Source organism: Pseudophryne corroboree, chromosome 6 (genome assembly GCF_028390025.1).
Source record: "Pseudophryne corroboree isolate aPseCor3 chromosome 6, aPseCor3.hap2, whole genome shotgun sequence".
In the NCBI taxonomy this organism is placed as follows: Eukaryota; Metazoa; Chordata; class Amphibia; order Anura; family Myobatrachidae; genus Pseudophryne; species Pseudophryne corroboree.
In genome coordinates, this window is record NC_086449.1 from 110,729,113 (window position 1) to 110,742,731 (window position 13,619).

Sequence of the window (13,619 nt, forward strand, 5' to 3'; positions counted from 1 at the left end):
ATTCATTAAAAATCCATAAAATAAAGTAGGGAAGCATGTAGCCTTATTGTTATGACATGGACTAATAGTCCATACCCCAGATGGAAACAGTCAATTGCACATGCTCTTGTCCTTTTATATAATAAATACAATATGTATCCACCAAGCTGTGTGTCAGATTTCCGTCTGGGACTCACACCAATTGAGAATATGGTAATAATCGCTACTGTGTACCAGAACTATGAATGAAAGACCAGTGTTGTTATGGAATGTATTTGCAGTACTCGCTGAATTCTGCTAGAACTCGTAGTAGAGCGTACCCAAGGGACCAGTGGCAAAGAACTCTTGGGCTCATCAGGCACACTCCCCTGCAAATGTTTGTCAGTCTATCATGCAGTCGGCACATGCAGGACAGGCTATAGGACTCCCAGTGACGTGTGTGTGAGCTCCAGACATTATTCTGTGGAAGGTCCAATTGTGCCCATGAGGCCAATGATCAGCAGATTGGTGTGTCTGTATCAAGTGAAGTTCAGAGACATTGTAGCATCACAAGAAGCTTCTACAAACCATTAAGCATGGCAGTAGGGGGCTGATGTGTTGCAGTTTTTTGGCTCTCCACACTTTGCGCTCATTGAGTCCCCCATGAACTCCCTTTAAGGCCAGAGTATCCTAGAGGAGAATGTGAGGCCATATGTCTGACAACTAAAGTTCTGCCAATATTTGATCATGCAACAGCGCAATGATCTAAGCACATGCATAAATCGGCCAAAGCCTCATAGAACAGTGGACTGGCCAAGTCACAATCCAGACCTCGGTCCTATTAAGTGTTTGTGTTGCTGCAGACTGTGGCTGAATCATGGGATGCTCATACCTTTCTTCTATTCATAATATGCAGTTAATCCTTTACGAAGACTGTCCTATTACCCATTCCACAGACTCCATGTGTTTCCTCTGTTTGTTACTCTTGGTTGGTAATACTGGCGTAGTTGGATTACCACCCCTCATTCCCTATGAGGGATAGTGTGTAATTTCATGCATTGTATTTTATAATAAAAGCACCAGGAAATTGGTACAAGGGGGCGGTGTACAGTCGGCACTGTCGATTCATGACGCCACTTTCTCTTCTGCCCCTGCAGATCCTGATTGTCACACTCCGGGTGGCTCTGCCTAACGTTATCCGCTTTTGTTGTTGTGCTGCTGTGATCTACCTGGGATATTGCTTCTGCGGCTGGATTGTGCTGGGACCCTATCATGTCAAGGTGAGTAGCTGCTCTCATCCATCCACACCACGCCTGTATCTGTGATTCCAGCTTTCACAGACTCCACTTCTCTGCTTGCTGTTTCTGCCTCTATACTCTCTCTCTCCTCTGTAACTCTGCCATTGTCTTCTCTCCTTAGTTCCGCTCGCTCTCCATGGTGTCAGAGTGCCTTTTCTCCCTTATTAATGGTGATGACATGTTTGTCACCTTCTCGGAGATGCAGAATAGTAGTTACCTTGTGTGGATGTTCAGTCAGCTTTATTTATACACCTTCATCAGCCTCTTTATCTATATGGTACTCAGTCTCTTCATTGCCCTGATCACTGGAGCCTACGAGACCATCAAGGTAAGTGTTTGGAAATGGGGACAAGCTTGGAGGTGATAATAATGCCAGCATTTTCCTCTGTAATGTGACATGGTCTCTTGTGTTCCGCAGTTCCAGAATGCAGGTGAAGACAGTGTCTCTGCTCTGTATCAGTATATAGCCGAGTGTAAAGACAGCCCCAGCTCCGGGAAATTCCGTTCTACAAGCACCACCAATTTCTCCATGTTTTGCTGTTGTTCTCAACCGTGAGTTTTATCATCATCCTATACAATATAATGCGTTTCGCCATTGTAATTGATGGGGAATATTGGAAATCTGTTTTAAATCCAATGTTATAATGCAGATAAGGGAGATACCATGGTAGCCTTTAAGTTAGAGATGTGCGGCGGGCACTTTTTGTGTGTGTGTGTGTGTGTGTGTGTGTGTGTGTGTGTGTGTTTTGGATCTGGATTGGTTTTGCCAAAACCACCCATTAAGGTTTTTGTTTTGGCTCTGGATGACTTTTTGAAAAAAATTCTGCACCACCAAATTAGTTGTATGTGCAAAACATGGGACGTGCTGGAATTTGCCCAGATGTAATGCACGCACAATATTGGTGGCGTTGTCCGATATCACAAATCTCCAGGAGAGTCTAAGTGGAGTAAGCCATTGTGTGATGATGTACCTCAGTTTCCGTAAGAGGTTGTCAGCGGTGTGCCTCTTATGGAACCGGTGATGCACAGCGTAGCCTGCCTAGGAACGAGCTGGCGTTTGCAAGATGCTGCTACTGGTGCCGCTGCTGTTGTTGCTGCTGGAGGCAATACATCTACCCAGTGGGCTGTCAGTCATGTAGTCCTTAGTTTGCCCTGCTCCACTTGTCCACATGTCTGTGGTTAAGTGGACTCTAGGTACAACCGCATTTTTCAAGACACTGAGGACACTTTTCTTAATGTCCCTGTACAGTCCGGGAATCGCTTTCCTAGTGAAGTGGAATCGAGATGGGATTTGGTACCGGGGACACACTACCTCTAAATCCCACTGCACCAATGGCGGATACCGGATGCACGTCTAACACCAACATAGCTGTCAAGGCCTCAGTTATCGGTTTTGCAACAGGATGACTGCTGTCGTATTTCATCTTCCTCGCAAAAGACTGTTGGACAGTCAATTGCTTAGCTGAAGTAGTACAAGTGGTCTTCCGACTTCCCCTCTGGGATGACAATCAACTCCCAGCAGCAGTAGTAGGCGTACCACTCTAGGATCCTCCGGAGGAATCCTTGTTAGGAGAGGACTCGTCAGTCATGCCAGTGACATGGCCTGCAGGACTACTGACGTTCCTGACTGAGGAGGAAATTGACGTTGAGGGAGTTGGTGGTGTGGCTTGCAGGAGCTTGGGTACAAGAGGAAGAAGGGATTTAGGTGTCAGTGGACTGGTTACACTCTTACCCAAAGTTTCTGAACTTGACATTGACTTCTGATGAATGTGCTGCAGGTGACTTATAAGGGAGGATGTTCCTATGTGGTTAACGTCCTTACCCTTACTTATTACGGATTGACAAAGGCAATACACTGCTTGACACCTATTGTCCGGATTTGTGGAGAAAATTCCACACTGAAGAGGTGGCTTTTTTGGTATTTTGCAGAGGCATGACAATGGGCTTATTCATCCCACGGACAACAACTGCCTCCACCGGTGCCTGATTTAAACAAACCACATCACCATCAGAATCCTCCTCGTCAACTTCCTCCTCAGCGCCAGCAACACCCATATCCTCATCCTGGTGTACTTCAACAGTGACATCTTCAGTTTGAATATCAGAAACTGGACTGTGGGTGCTCCTTCCAGCACTTGCAGAGAGCTTTAAATTGGTGGAAGGAGCCACCTCTTTTCCCGTCCAGTGTTGGGAAGGTCAGGCCTAGACATCGCAACCGCGGACACACTTGGACTTCGCTTGGGGATTTGTGATATCTCTGAATGCACAGTTTTTTTCCCTGTGCTTTAACAAGCTTAATTTTTTTTTTTTTCGAGAGGGAGGATGGCTTCCATCCTCAAAAGAAGCTGAGCCACCAGTCATGAACATAGGCCAAGCCCTTAGCCTTTCCTTGCCACTTCGTGTGGTGAATGGCAAATTGGCAATATCTCATACGTCCTAGAGGATGCTGGGGATGCTTCAAGAACCATGGGGTATAGACTGGATCCGCAGGAGACATGGGCACACTATAAGACTTTGAATGGGTGTGAACTGGCTCCTCCCGCTATGCGCCTCCTCCAGACTCCAGTTAGATTCTGTGCCCAGCGAGACTGGAGGCACACTGAGGAGCTCTCCTGAGTTTCTCAGAGAAATACTTTTATTTAGGTTTTTTATTTTCAGGGAGACCTGCTGGCTACAGGCTCCCTGTAGCGTGAGAGGAGAGAAGCAAACCTACTTCTTTAGAGTTCAAGGGCTCTGCTTCTTAGGCTACTGGACACTATGGTACGCCTAGCTGCTTGTTCCCGGAGCCGCGCCGTCACCCCCCTCACAAAGCCTGAAGATAGAAGCCAGGTGAGTATGTGAAGATCAGAAGACTTCAGTGACGGCAGAAGCCGGCTTGAGGTACCGCGCTGCGCGCCATGCTCCCACACAGTTCACGGCACTGCAGGGTGCAGGGGGGGGGGGGGTGCCCTGGGCAGCATTGGGGCCAGCAAATACACTGGCAAGTAATATAACAGTGCCACAGGCACTTGTTAAGGGACCCCCGCCAGTATAAAGATTTTTGAGCGGGACCTAAGCGTGCCATGACGGGAGGCGGGGCTTAGCCGCATAGCTCTCACCAGCGCCATTTTTTCTCTTCACAGAAGTCTGCAGAGAAGCTGGCCCTGATCCTCCACACTGTTGTGCAAGTAACAGGGTGCAAAACGGGGGGGGGGGGGGGGGGGGGGGGCACTCATTATTAGTGAGTTATATATATTGTAAAAGTGCTAGCAGGTCTGGGCAGTATTATTGCTGACTTCAGAGCCGGGATAGGCGCTGGGTGTGAGCTGGCAGAACTCTCTCTGTGTCTCTCTAACAGGCTCTGCTGTAGATCTGTCCCCTATAGCCCCGTGTGTTTGTGGCTGTCGGTACGTGTGTGTGGCGACCTGTCTGAGGCTGAATGCTCTTCCCAGGAGGAGCCTGGCGTGGGGACTGACAGTTCTGTGAGAGTGACAGTGTCTGCACCGCCAACGGATGATTGGGTCAATATGCTGAGTGTTTTAAATACGAATGTGACTAAGTTGGCTAAGAGGTTTGATAAATCTGAGTCTAATAACCAGACATGGAGGAAATCCATGGAGGATGCTTTGTCACAGGTCCAGACCCCTTTGGGGTCGCAGAAACGTGCATATGCCCAAATAGCAGATACGGATACCGACACGGACTCTGATTCCAGTGTCGACTATAGTGATGCCAGATTACATCCAAAACTGGCTAAGAGTATTCAGTACATGATTGTGGCGATAAAAGACGTATTACATATCTCTGAGGACCCTGCTGTTCCTGATATGAGGGTCTGTATGTTTAAAGGCAAGAAACCTACGGTATCGTTTCCTTCCTCTCATGAACTGAATGCACTTTTTGAAAAAGCTTGGGAAAATCCAGACAAAAGGGTACATGTTCCCAAAAGAATTCCAATGGTTTATCCGTTTCCCTCTGGGGACAGGGACAGCTGGGAGTCAATTCCCACGGTAGATAAAGCTTTGTCGCGTTTATCCAAAAAGGTAGCACTTCCGTCCCCTGACACAGCAGCCCTGAAGGATCCTGCGGATCGTAAGCAGGAAAATACCCTGAAGTCCATTTATGTCACTGCAGGGTCGATACTCGGACCCGCTGTTGCTGCGGCATGGGTGAGTAGCGCTATTGAAAAGTGGGCGGAAAACTTGTCATCGGAGGTTGATTCCCTAGACAGGGATAGTGTGCTTTTGACCTTGGGTCATATCAAGGACGCTGCGGCGTATTTAAAAGAAGCAGTAAGGGATATTGGCCTTTTGGGATCAAGGGCCAATCCCATGGCAGTCTCTGCCAGGAGAGCATTGTGGATTCATCAATGGAATGCTGATGCGGATTCTAAGAAGGCGATGGAGTCTTTACCGTTTAACGGTAAGGTCTTGTTTGGTGACGGACTCACTGACCTGGTCTCTACGGCTACAGTGGGTAAGTCGTCTTTTTTTACCTTTTGTTCCTGCACAGCAGAAGAAATTGCCTCGCTATCAGATGCAGTCCTTTCGGCCCAACAAATTAAAAAAAGGACGTGGGTCCTCCTTCCTTGCTGCGAGGGGGAGAGGAAGAGGAAAAAAGTCACAGGCTGTGGCAAGTTCCCAGGAGCAGAAGTCCTCTCCGGCTTCTACCAAATCCACCGCATGACGCTGGGGCTCCGTTGCGGGAGTCCGCACCAGTGGGGACACGTCTCAGGCTCTTCAGTCAGGTCTGGGTGCACTCGGACCTGGATCCTTGGATAGTAGACATAGTATACCAAGGGTACAAGTTAGAGTTTCAAGACGTGCCCCCTCACCGATTTTTCAAATCTGCCTTACCAGCTTCTCTTCCGGACAGGCAGATAGTAAGCGCTGCGATACTAAAGTTGTGTCAAAATCAAGTAATTGTCACGGTACCCCCGTCTCGGCAGGGGGAAGGGTTTATTCGAGCCTGTTCGTGGTCCCGAAGCCGGATGGCTCAGTCAGACCGATTCTAAACCTAAAATCCCTCAATTTCTTTCTGAAAAAGTTCAAGATGGGAGTCCCTACGGGCAGTGATCTCCAGTCTGGAGGAGGGGGATTTTATGGTGTCGGTCGACATAAAAGATGCCTACTTACATGTCCCCATATATCCTCCACATCAGGCTTACCTGAGATTTGCTATGCAGGATTGTCATTACCAATTTCAAACGTTGCTGTTTGGTCTGTCCACGGCTCCGAGGATTTTCACCAAAGTTATGGCGGAAATGATGGTTCTCCTGCTCAAGCAGGGAATCGCAATTATCCCATACTTGGACGATCTCCTCATAAAGGCGAGGTCCAAGGAGCAATTGTTGAAGAATGTTGCCCTTTCACTGACTATTCTGCAACAACACGGTTGGCTCCTAAATCTGCCAAAATCACAGTTGGATCCAACGACAAGGCTGTCGTTCCTCGGTATGATTCTGGATACAGAATTACAGAGTTTTTCTTCCAGTGGAAAAAGCTTTGAAAATGCAGAACATTGTAAAACAGATTCTGAAACCGGCAAGGGTGTCAGTTCTTCACTGCACTCAGTTGCTGGGGAAGATGGTGGCGGCCTACGAGGCCATTCTGTATGGTAGGTTCCATGCCAGGGTGTTTCAGTGGAACCTGCTGGACCAGTGGTCCGGGTCTCACCTGGACATGCACCGGAAAATAATTCTATCTCCGAGGACCAGAATTTCCCTTCTGTGGTGGCTACACAGTTCTCACCTTCTGGAGGGACGCAGATTTGGGATTCAGGATTGGATCCTGGTGACCACGGATGCAAGCCTCTGAGGCTGGGGAGCAGTCACACGGGGAAGAAACTTTCAGGGAAAGTGGTCAAGTCAGGAAACTTGTCTACACATAAACATTCTGGAATTAAGAGCCATCCACAATGGTATACTGCAAGCAGAACATCTTCTTCGAGGTCTGCCGGTCTTGATTCAGTCAGACAACGTGACAGCGGTGGCGTACACAAAGAGCAGAGCGGTGATGGCCGAGGCCACGAAGATTCTTCGCTGGGCGGAAAGACATGCCAGCGCTCTGGCAGCGGTCTTCATTCCAGGAGTGGACAACTGGGAAGCAGACTTCCTCAGCAGACACTATCTCCATCCAGGAGAGTGGGGTCTTCATCAAGAGGTCTTTGCAGAAGTGACAAGTCGCTGGGGAGTTTCTCAAGTGGACATGATGGCGTCCCGCCTCAACAAGAAACTTCAGAAATATTGTTCCAGGTCCAGGGACCCTCAGGCGATAGCAGTGGATGCCCTAGTGACATCGTGGGTGTTTCAGTCGGTCTATGTGTTCCTTCCACTTCCACTCATTCCGAAGGTGATAAAAATTATAAGAAGAACAAGGGTTCAGGCGATCCTCATTGTTCCAGATTGGCCAAAAAGGGCCTGTTATCCAGATCTTCAGGAGTTAATTATAGAAGATCCCTGGCCTCTTCCTCTTCGCGAGGACCTGTTACAACAGGGGCCGTGCGTGTATCCGGACTTACCGCTGCTGCGTTTGACGGCGTGGCGGTTGAGCGCCAAATCCTAACCCGAAAGGGTATTCCCAGTGAAGTCATTTCTACACTTCTTCTTCAGGCTAGGAAAGAAGTAACGGCAAAGCATTACCACCGTATTTGGAGAAAATATGTGTCTTGGTGTGAATCCAAGAAGGCTCCTACGGAAGAATGTCACCTGGGGTGGTTGCTCCATTTCCTACAAGCAGGTGTGGATGCGGGCCTAAAGTTAGGCTCTCTTAAAGTACAGATTTCGGCCTTATCGATCTTTTTTCAAAAATAATTGGCCTCCCTTCCAGAAGTCCAGACCTTCGTGAAAGGTGTGCTGCACATCCAACCTCCCTTTGTGCCCCCAGTGGCACCATGGGACATTAATGTGGTGTTGCAATTCTTGCAGTCACATTGGTTTGAACCTTTGCGCAAGGTTGAGTTAAAATTCATTACTTGGAAAGTGGTCATGTTGTTGGCCTTGGCGTCTGCAAGGCGAGTGTCTGAGTTGGCGGCTTTGTCTCACAAAAGCCCCTATTTGATTTTCCATGCTGATAGAGCGGAGTTGAGAACTCGTCAGCAATTTTTGCCAAAAGTGGTTTCGTCCATTTCATGTTAACCAGCCAATTGTGGTGCCAGTGGCTACTGACGCCATGGCGGAGCCAAAGTCTCTTGATGTGGTCAGAGCTTTGAAGATCTATGTCGCCAGAACGGGGCAGATTAGGAAGACAGAGGCTCTGTTTGTCCTGTGGGCTCCCAACAAGATTGGGGCTCCTGCTTCTAAGCAGACTATTGCGCGCTGGATTTGTAATACGATTCAGCATGCTCATTATACGGCAGGATTGCCGTTACCAAAATCGGTGAAAGCCCATTCTACCAGGAAGGTGGGCTCATCCTGGGCGGCTGCCCGGGGAGTCTCGGCGTTACAACTTTGCCGAGCTGCTACTTGGTCGGGTTCAAACACCTTTGCAAAGTTTTACAAGTTTGATATGCTGGCTGAGGAGGACCTCTTGTTTGGTCAATCGGTGCTGCAGAGTCATCCACACTTTCACGCCCGTTCTAGAGCTTTGGTATACACCCCATGGTTCTTGAAGCATCCTCCTAGGACGTATGAGAAAATAGGATTTTAATACCTACCGGTAAATACTTTTCTCCTAGTCCGTAGAGGATGCTGGGCGGCCGTCCCAGTGCGGGCTGTATCTGCAGTTTGCTTGTAGTTACGCTCATGTTGCTTTAAGTTTAGTCACTCTGTGACTGTTGTTGGTCATGCCGTTGCATGCGTTGTTGTTGAATGCCATGTTGTACGGCATGTTAGTGGTGTGCGCTGGTATGCATCTCACCTTAGTTTAAAATAATTAAATAATTCCTTTTCCTCGAAATGTCCGTCTCCCTGGGCACATTCCTATAACTGGAGTCTGGAGGAGGGGCATAGAGGGAGGAGCCAGTTCACACCCATTCAAAGTCTTATAGTGTGCACATGTCTCCTGCGGATCCCGTCTATACCCCATGGTTCTTGAAGCATCCTCTACGGACTAAGAGAAAAGGATTTACCGGTAGGTATTAAAATCCTATTTTTAGGTTTCTCATCCGATAATTTCTTCTTCTTCCCCCCCCCCCCCCCCCCCCCCCCTGATTTTATACATTTTTTTTGCTTCTTGGATTTTACACGCCCTCTATGACATTGGGTATCGGCCTTAGCAGATGACGTTGATGGAATTGCATCGTCAATGTCATGACTGGTGGCAGCAGCAGCTTCAGCACTAGTACTAGGAACTGGAAGTGATTTCTGATCTTCCGCTATTTTTTCCTCCAAGTTGTGGTTCTCCATTTCACAGGACAGCGCCCCTTTATTATTACAGCACACAGAACAGTGCCCCTTTATTTTCACAGCACCCCTGTATTCTTACAGTATACAAGAGCAGTGTGCTTTTAATTTTTAACTGCACCCAAACTTTTATAGCCGACAGGGCCAGTGTAATGTTATTAAGACATCGGCACCCCTATATTTCACAGTGCCCCTGTACAACACAGTGACAGCCAGGACAGCAGCACAGATGTACAGTTGCAGCACCCGGCAGTAACACCAGTGACAGCCAGGACAGCACCCCTAACACGGCACAGATACACCACAGTGACTGCAGCAGCACCCCAACAGAGCACACACTAACCCCACACCACCACCCACAGAGAGACAGAGGTCTGTCTCCCTCACTCTCCAAGTCCGGAGTGAAAATGGCGGCGACGCGCAGCTGTTTATATGGGATCCAAAGCCTGCGAGAATCTGACAGAGGGATGATGATATTTTGCCTCGTTCTGGTTTCCGGGTCTGGAGGGAAGTCCCGAGCCGGGCTCGGGACGTGAAGTCCAGAAGGGTTTGGTTCTCAGAGAACCGAACCCGCTCATCCCTACTTTAAGTAGTTGGCTCTAAATATACCTATTGTAGAGGAGAAGGTGGAGAGGTGATGGAAATGTCCTACAATACGGTGACGCGTACTTGGACGATGGCAACTAGCTCCAATTTCCAGAAATTCAGCCCCATGTGGAACAAGCAAGGGCTGGCTGACATCAGGTCATAGTGCTGCTGATAGCTGCTTTTGTGGGAGGACTTCACACTGTTCTGTCCCCATGCAATTGTTACCATCCTATGTTATAATGCGGACATCATTTTTAGGGATGGCGTGCCAGTTTGTTTTCATTTTTCCCCCACTATATCAAAATGGCTGTCATCAAGTTGGTGAAGATTGGTGTGTTGGCATTGTGATAGTGTATCACATGTTGTACTTATTTGGCTGCTTTTGCCATACTTCAGAATGCTTAGGGCTGATGTACTAACCCCTGGAGAATGATAAAGTGGACGGAGATCAAGTACCAATCAATCGGCTTCATACTGTTATTTTTCAAACACAGCCTGTAATGTGGCAGGTAGGAGTTGGTTGGTACTTTATCTCTGTCCAGTTTATCTCACTCCAAGGCTTAGTGCTGAGGGGGAGATGTATTAAGCAGTGATAAGTGCCGAAGTTAGCCAGTGGAGAAGTTGCCCATGGCAACCAGTCAGCATTGACGTAACATTTATCATTTGCATTCTATAAAAGTATACAGAGCAGCTGATTGGTTGCCATGGGCAACTTCTCCACTGGCTCACTTCTCCGCTTTTATCACTGCTTATTACATGTCCCCCATAGACCCCAAAGTACCAACCAATTAGCTCCTAAGTGCCATATTTCAAAATCAGCCTGTAACATGGCAGTTAGTAGCTGATTGGCTGGTACTCTATCTCTCTCCCCTTTATCACTCTCCAAGGCAGGGCTGAGTACACAGCAGAACGATGTGTCCCCTGACGATATTTGTAGTTATTTCAGTGAACACATTGTATGTCTGCATTTTGGGCACTACAGTGTTCAAACTTTGCATCAGTCCTACCTGTCTTCTTCCCTTCTACCTACTATAATGTCCTGACTACAGGAGCAGGGGCACAGTGTATCCTACATAGTCCAGTGGTTGTGCTGCTCCTGACGTGGCCTGCAAGTGCGGGAGCACAGACTGCTTGAGTGGGTGTTTGGGAGGGTTAGCAGAGCAAGTGTGTGGATCGCGTACACTGAGCTTTGCAATTCATATGTTTTATTTGTTTTGAATTCTGAAAACCTGATTGAGTGACAAAAAGGAGACTATGGGCCTAATTCACGTTTATACGCCATGGTCAACGTTCACGCAAGCGTGTGCCGCAATCGCATTGTGCGTGTGTCAAGGTGCCACTGCAGTCCTTCTCACAATGACAGAGTGACTATTTGGGGGTGTTAACGGTGAGTGGTTGCATTGTAATTTTTGGGGAGTGTATCTGCCGTCCGCTGTGCAATCATATATACAAAAACATGGCACCTGCGTCGCTACTGCAGTGTCCAGTCTGCTTATACATAGGGCTACCCTTAGATCCGATGTGCCTTAGTTTAGCGTATGTGTACGCAATTGCGATTTTTTTTGTGTGATAGCTATGGTGGGCTTCTCTCTTCATTCCTGGCTGGCAGCCTCGCTTGCTAATATCAGCAGTTGCAAAGGTGAGAAAATTGCACATGCTGAAGTGTACACGTTCACATGACTCGGGCCCTGCGTACAGGTTAGCCTCCTTTCTTGTCAGGGCCAAACTTAGCAGTGCTTCATATAGAGAGGCTAATTATATAACGAGCTGTTTCTCTTGGTCTGTCACTTTACACGTAATACTCCCCACCACCACTTGTATCTGACTTTTCATTCTTCTCTTTTAGTGCTGAAGATAACGAGAACAATTTGGTCATTAATGAACCTGCACCATCATCCTAATAGAGGACACGGGTTCCTGGAATTTAAATCCATTTTAAGGACTTTCTGAGGGTGATTTTTTCCATTATGTCTGAGTAACTCCTCCCCTGCCTTATGTGGAGAATCTCTAATCAGTGACGAGATGCTAGTAGGGTTAATTTAAACATAGACATTTTTATCAGAAGTTTTTATGAAGAAAGCAAATATATTTTAGAAGGGGGTGTTGGAGGGTTAGACAAGCCGGATGTATGGGGGAGAGGCGCAGAGACTCTGTTGGAGACTGTACAGGGTGCTAGATAGCAATGCAAGTGCTTCATTGGAGGTACGAAGAGCTGACCAAGCCAAACGCACAAGTGGACACTATACACAGCCAATCGTTTTATTGTTTTTTTTATTTTTCGTTATTTAGGTGACACTTTATTTTTATCTTTTAAATTGTTTTTATTAATGTATGAGAATAAATCGTGTCACAGTACATCATTCTTTTGCATTTTTGTTTCCAATTAAAATGAAAATTGGAAAAGTTGTTTTTGTAGCACAAAAGGATGGTAGTTGCAGAACTACAGGTACCAGCATGTGGGCACACAGGGTATGGTATAGAAGATCTACAATGTTCAGGTTGACCCCATATGGACGACATGCACTATGAGAGAGATATATACACCCACAGAATATCCTGCACTCTCATCAGTTCATAGAGATAAATAGGCGGGTGCTCCCAATGACCTTGTCAGGTCACAAATATACCGCATCTACCACCCGTGTGGTGGGTGCACTCTTGCAGAAATCAATCACTTTGAAGATCTTAATGTGTCAATCAGTTTATTCAGGTTAATCAGGTTCAATAACGTTGCCTTTAACATTCGACGTTTCGGTCCTATTATAGGACCTTTATCAAGACTGGCAATTCAGAGCATCTACATGATCAAAAAGATAAATACAATATGTATAAAATCAGACTAAAGGTATCAGATCATACCCACACCACCAGTGCCTCCCAGGCCCTTATAGCAGAAAATAGTGACATCAAGTTAATTCATTAATAGAATCATACTCTATATGGAAACAAGGATAAAGATCAGCATACTCCAAATCTACTCCCACAGGACAAGCATAGCACCTCACTCTAGAGTAAACTTCACAAATTTACCTGGGTCAATATTAGACACAGTGAGTCAAATGATAGCTCCTGGAACACAGGACTACTATAAAAGAAAATTGGAAAGCTTATTAAAACACTGACCCTCACCAGTGTATAATAGGACACAATATACCATATAGAAGTCATACCTGGATAATTAAAAAGTAACACTAGGCAGCTACAGATCAATCAGCAAAGGCCATATAGTTTTCAGCAGCTAGGTCTGCAATTTAAAAAAACAAGATATATAAAATAATCCAAACTAGATAATATATTCCTACCATTGGGGTCCACACCGGCCAGTCCACTCACCACTCTGCTGTTTAGTATCTGATGATAGCTGCATGCTGCACATCAGCAGCTGCATGCTATTTAACACAATGGGACAGGAAATGCCACTTAACCCTGAGATGTAACTATATGTGTGCTAAACG

At 46.9% G+C, this 13,619-nt stretch overlaps 1 protein-coding gene and 1 long non-coding RNA gene across 2 annotated transcripts in view; one reads left to right on the forward strand and one right to left on the reverse strand.

Annotated features, from left to right (window-relative positions):
- LOC134936573 (mucolipin-1-like) overlaps positions 1-12,524 on the forward strand; it is a 30,128-nt gene extending 17,604 nt beyond the window's left edge. The window contains exons 7-10 of the mRNA XM_063931663.1: positions 1,116-1,238; positions 1,378-1,584; positions 1,675-1,808; positions 12,011-12,524. Of these exons, the coding sequence (XP_063787733.1) occupies positions 1,116-1,238; positions 1,378-1,584; positions 1,675-1,808; positions 12,011-12,065 (519 nt within the window). The 3' untranslated portion in view covers positions 12,066-12,524. The remainder of the gene's footprint in view (positions 1-1,115; positions 1,239-1,377; positions 1,585-1,674; positions 1,809-12,010) is intronic.
- Positions 12,525-12,854: 330 nt separating this feature from the next.
- LOC134934921 (uncharacterized) lies at positions 12,855-13,409 on the reverse strand. The gene is made up of 3 exons (XR_010179842.1): positions 13,335-13,409; positions 13,195-13,249; positions 12,855-12,961 (listed from the first exon to the last, which is right to left on the reverse strand). It is a non-coding gene; the product is annotated as an uncharacterized LOC134934921 (long non-coding RNA).
- Positions 13,410-13,619: the final 210 nt, after the last annotated feature.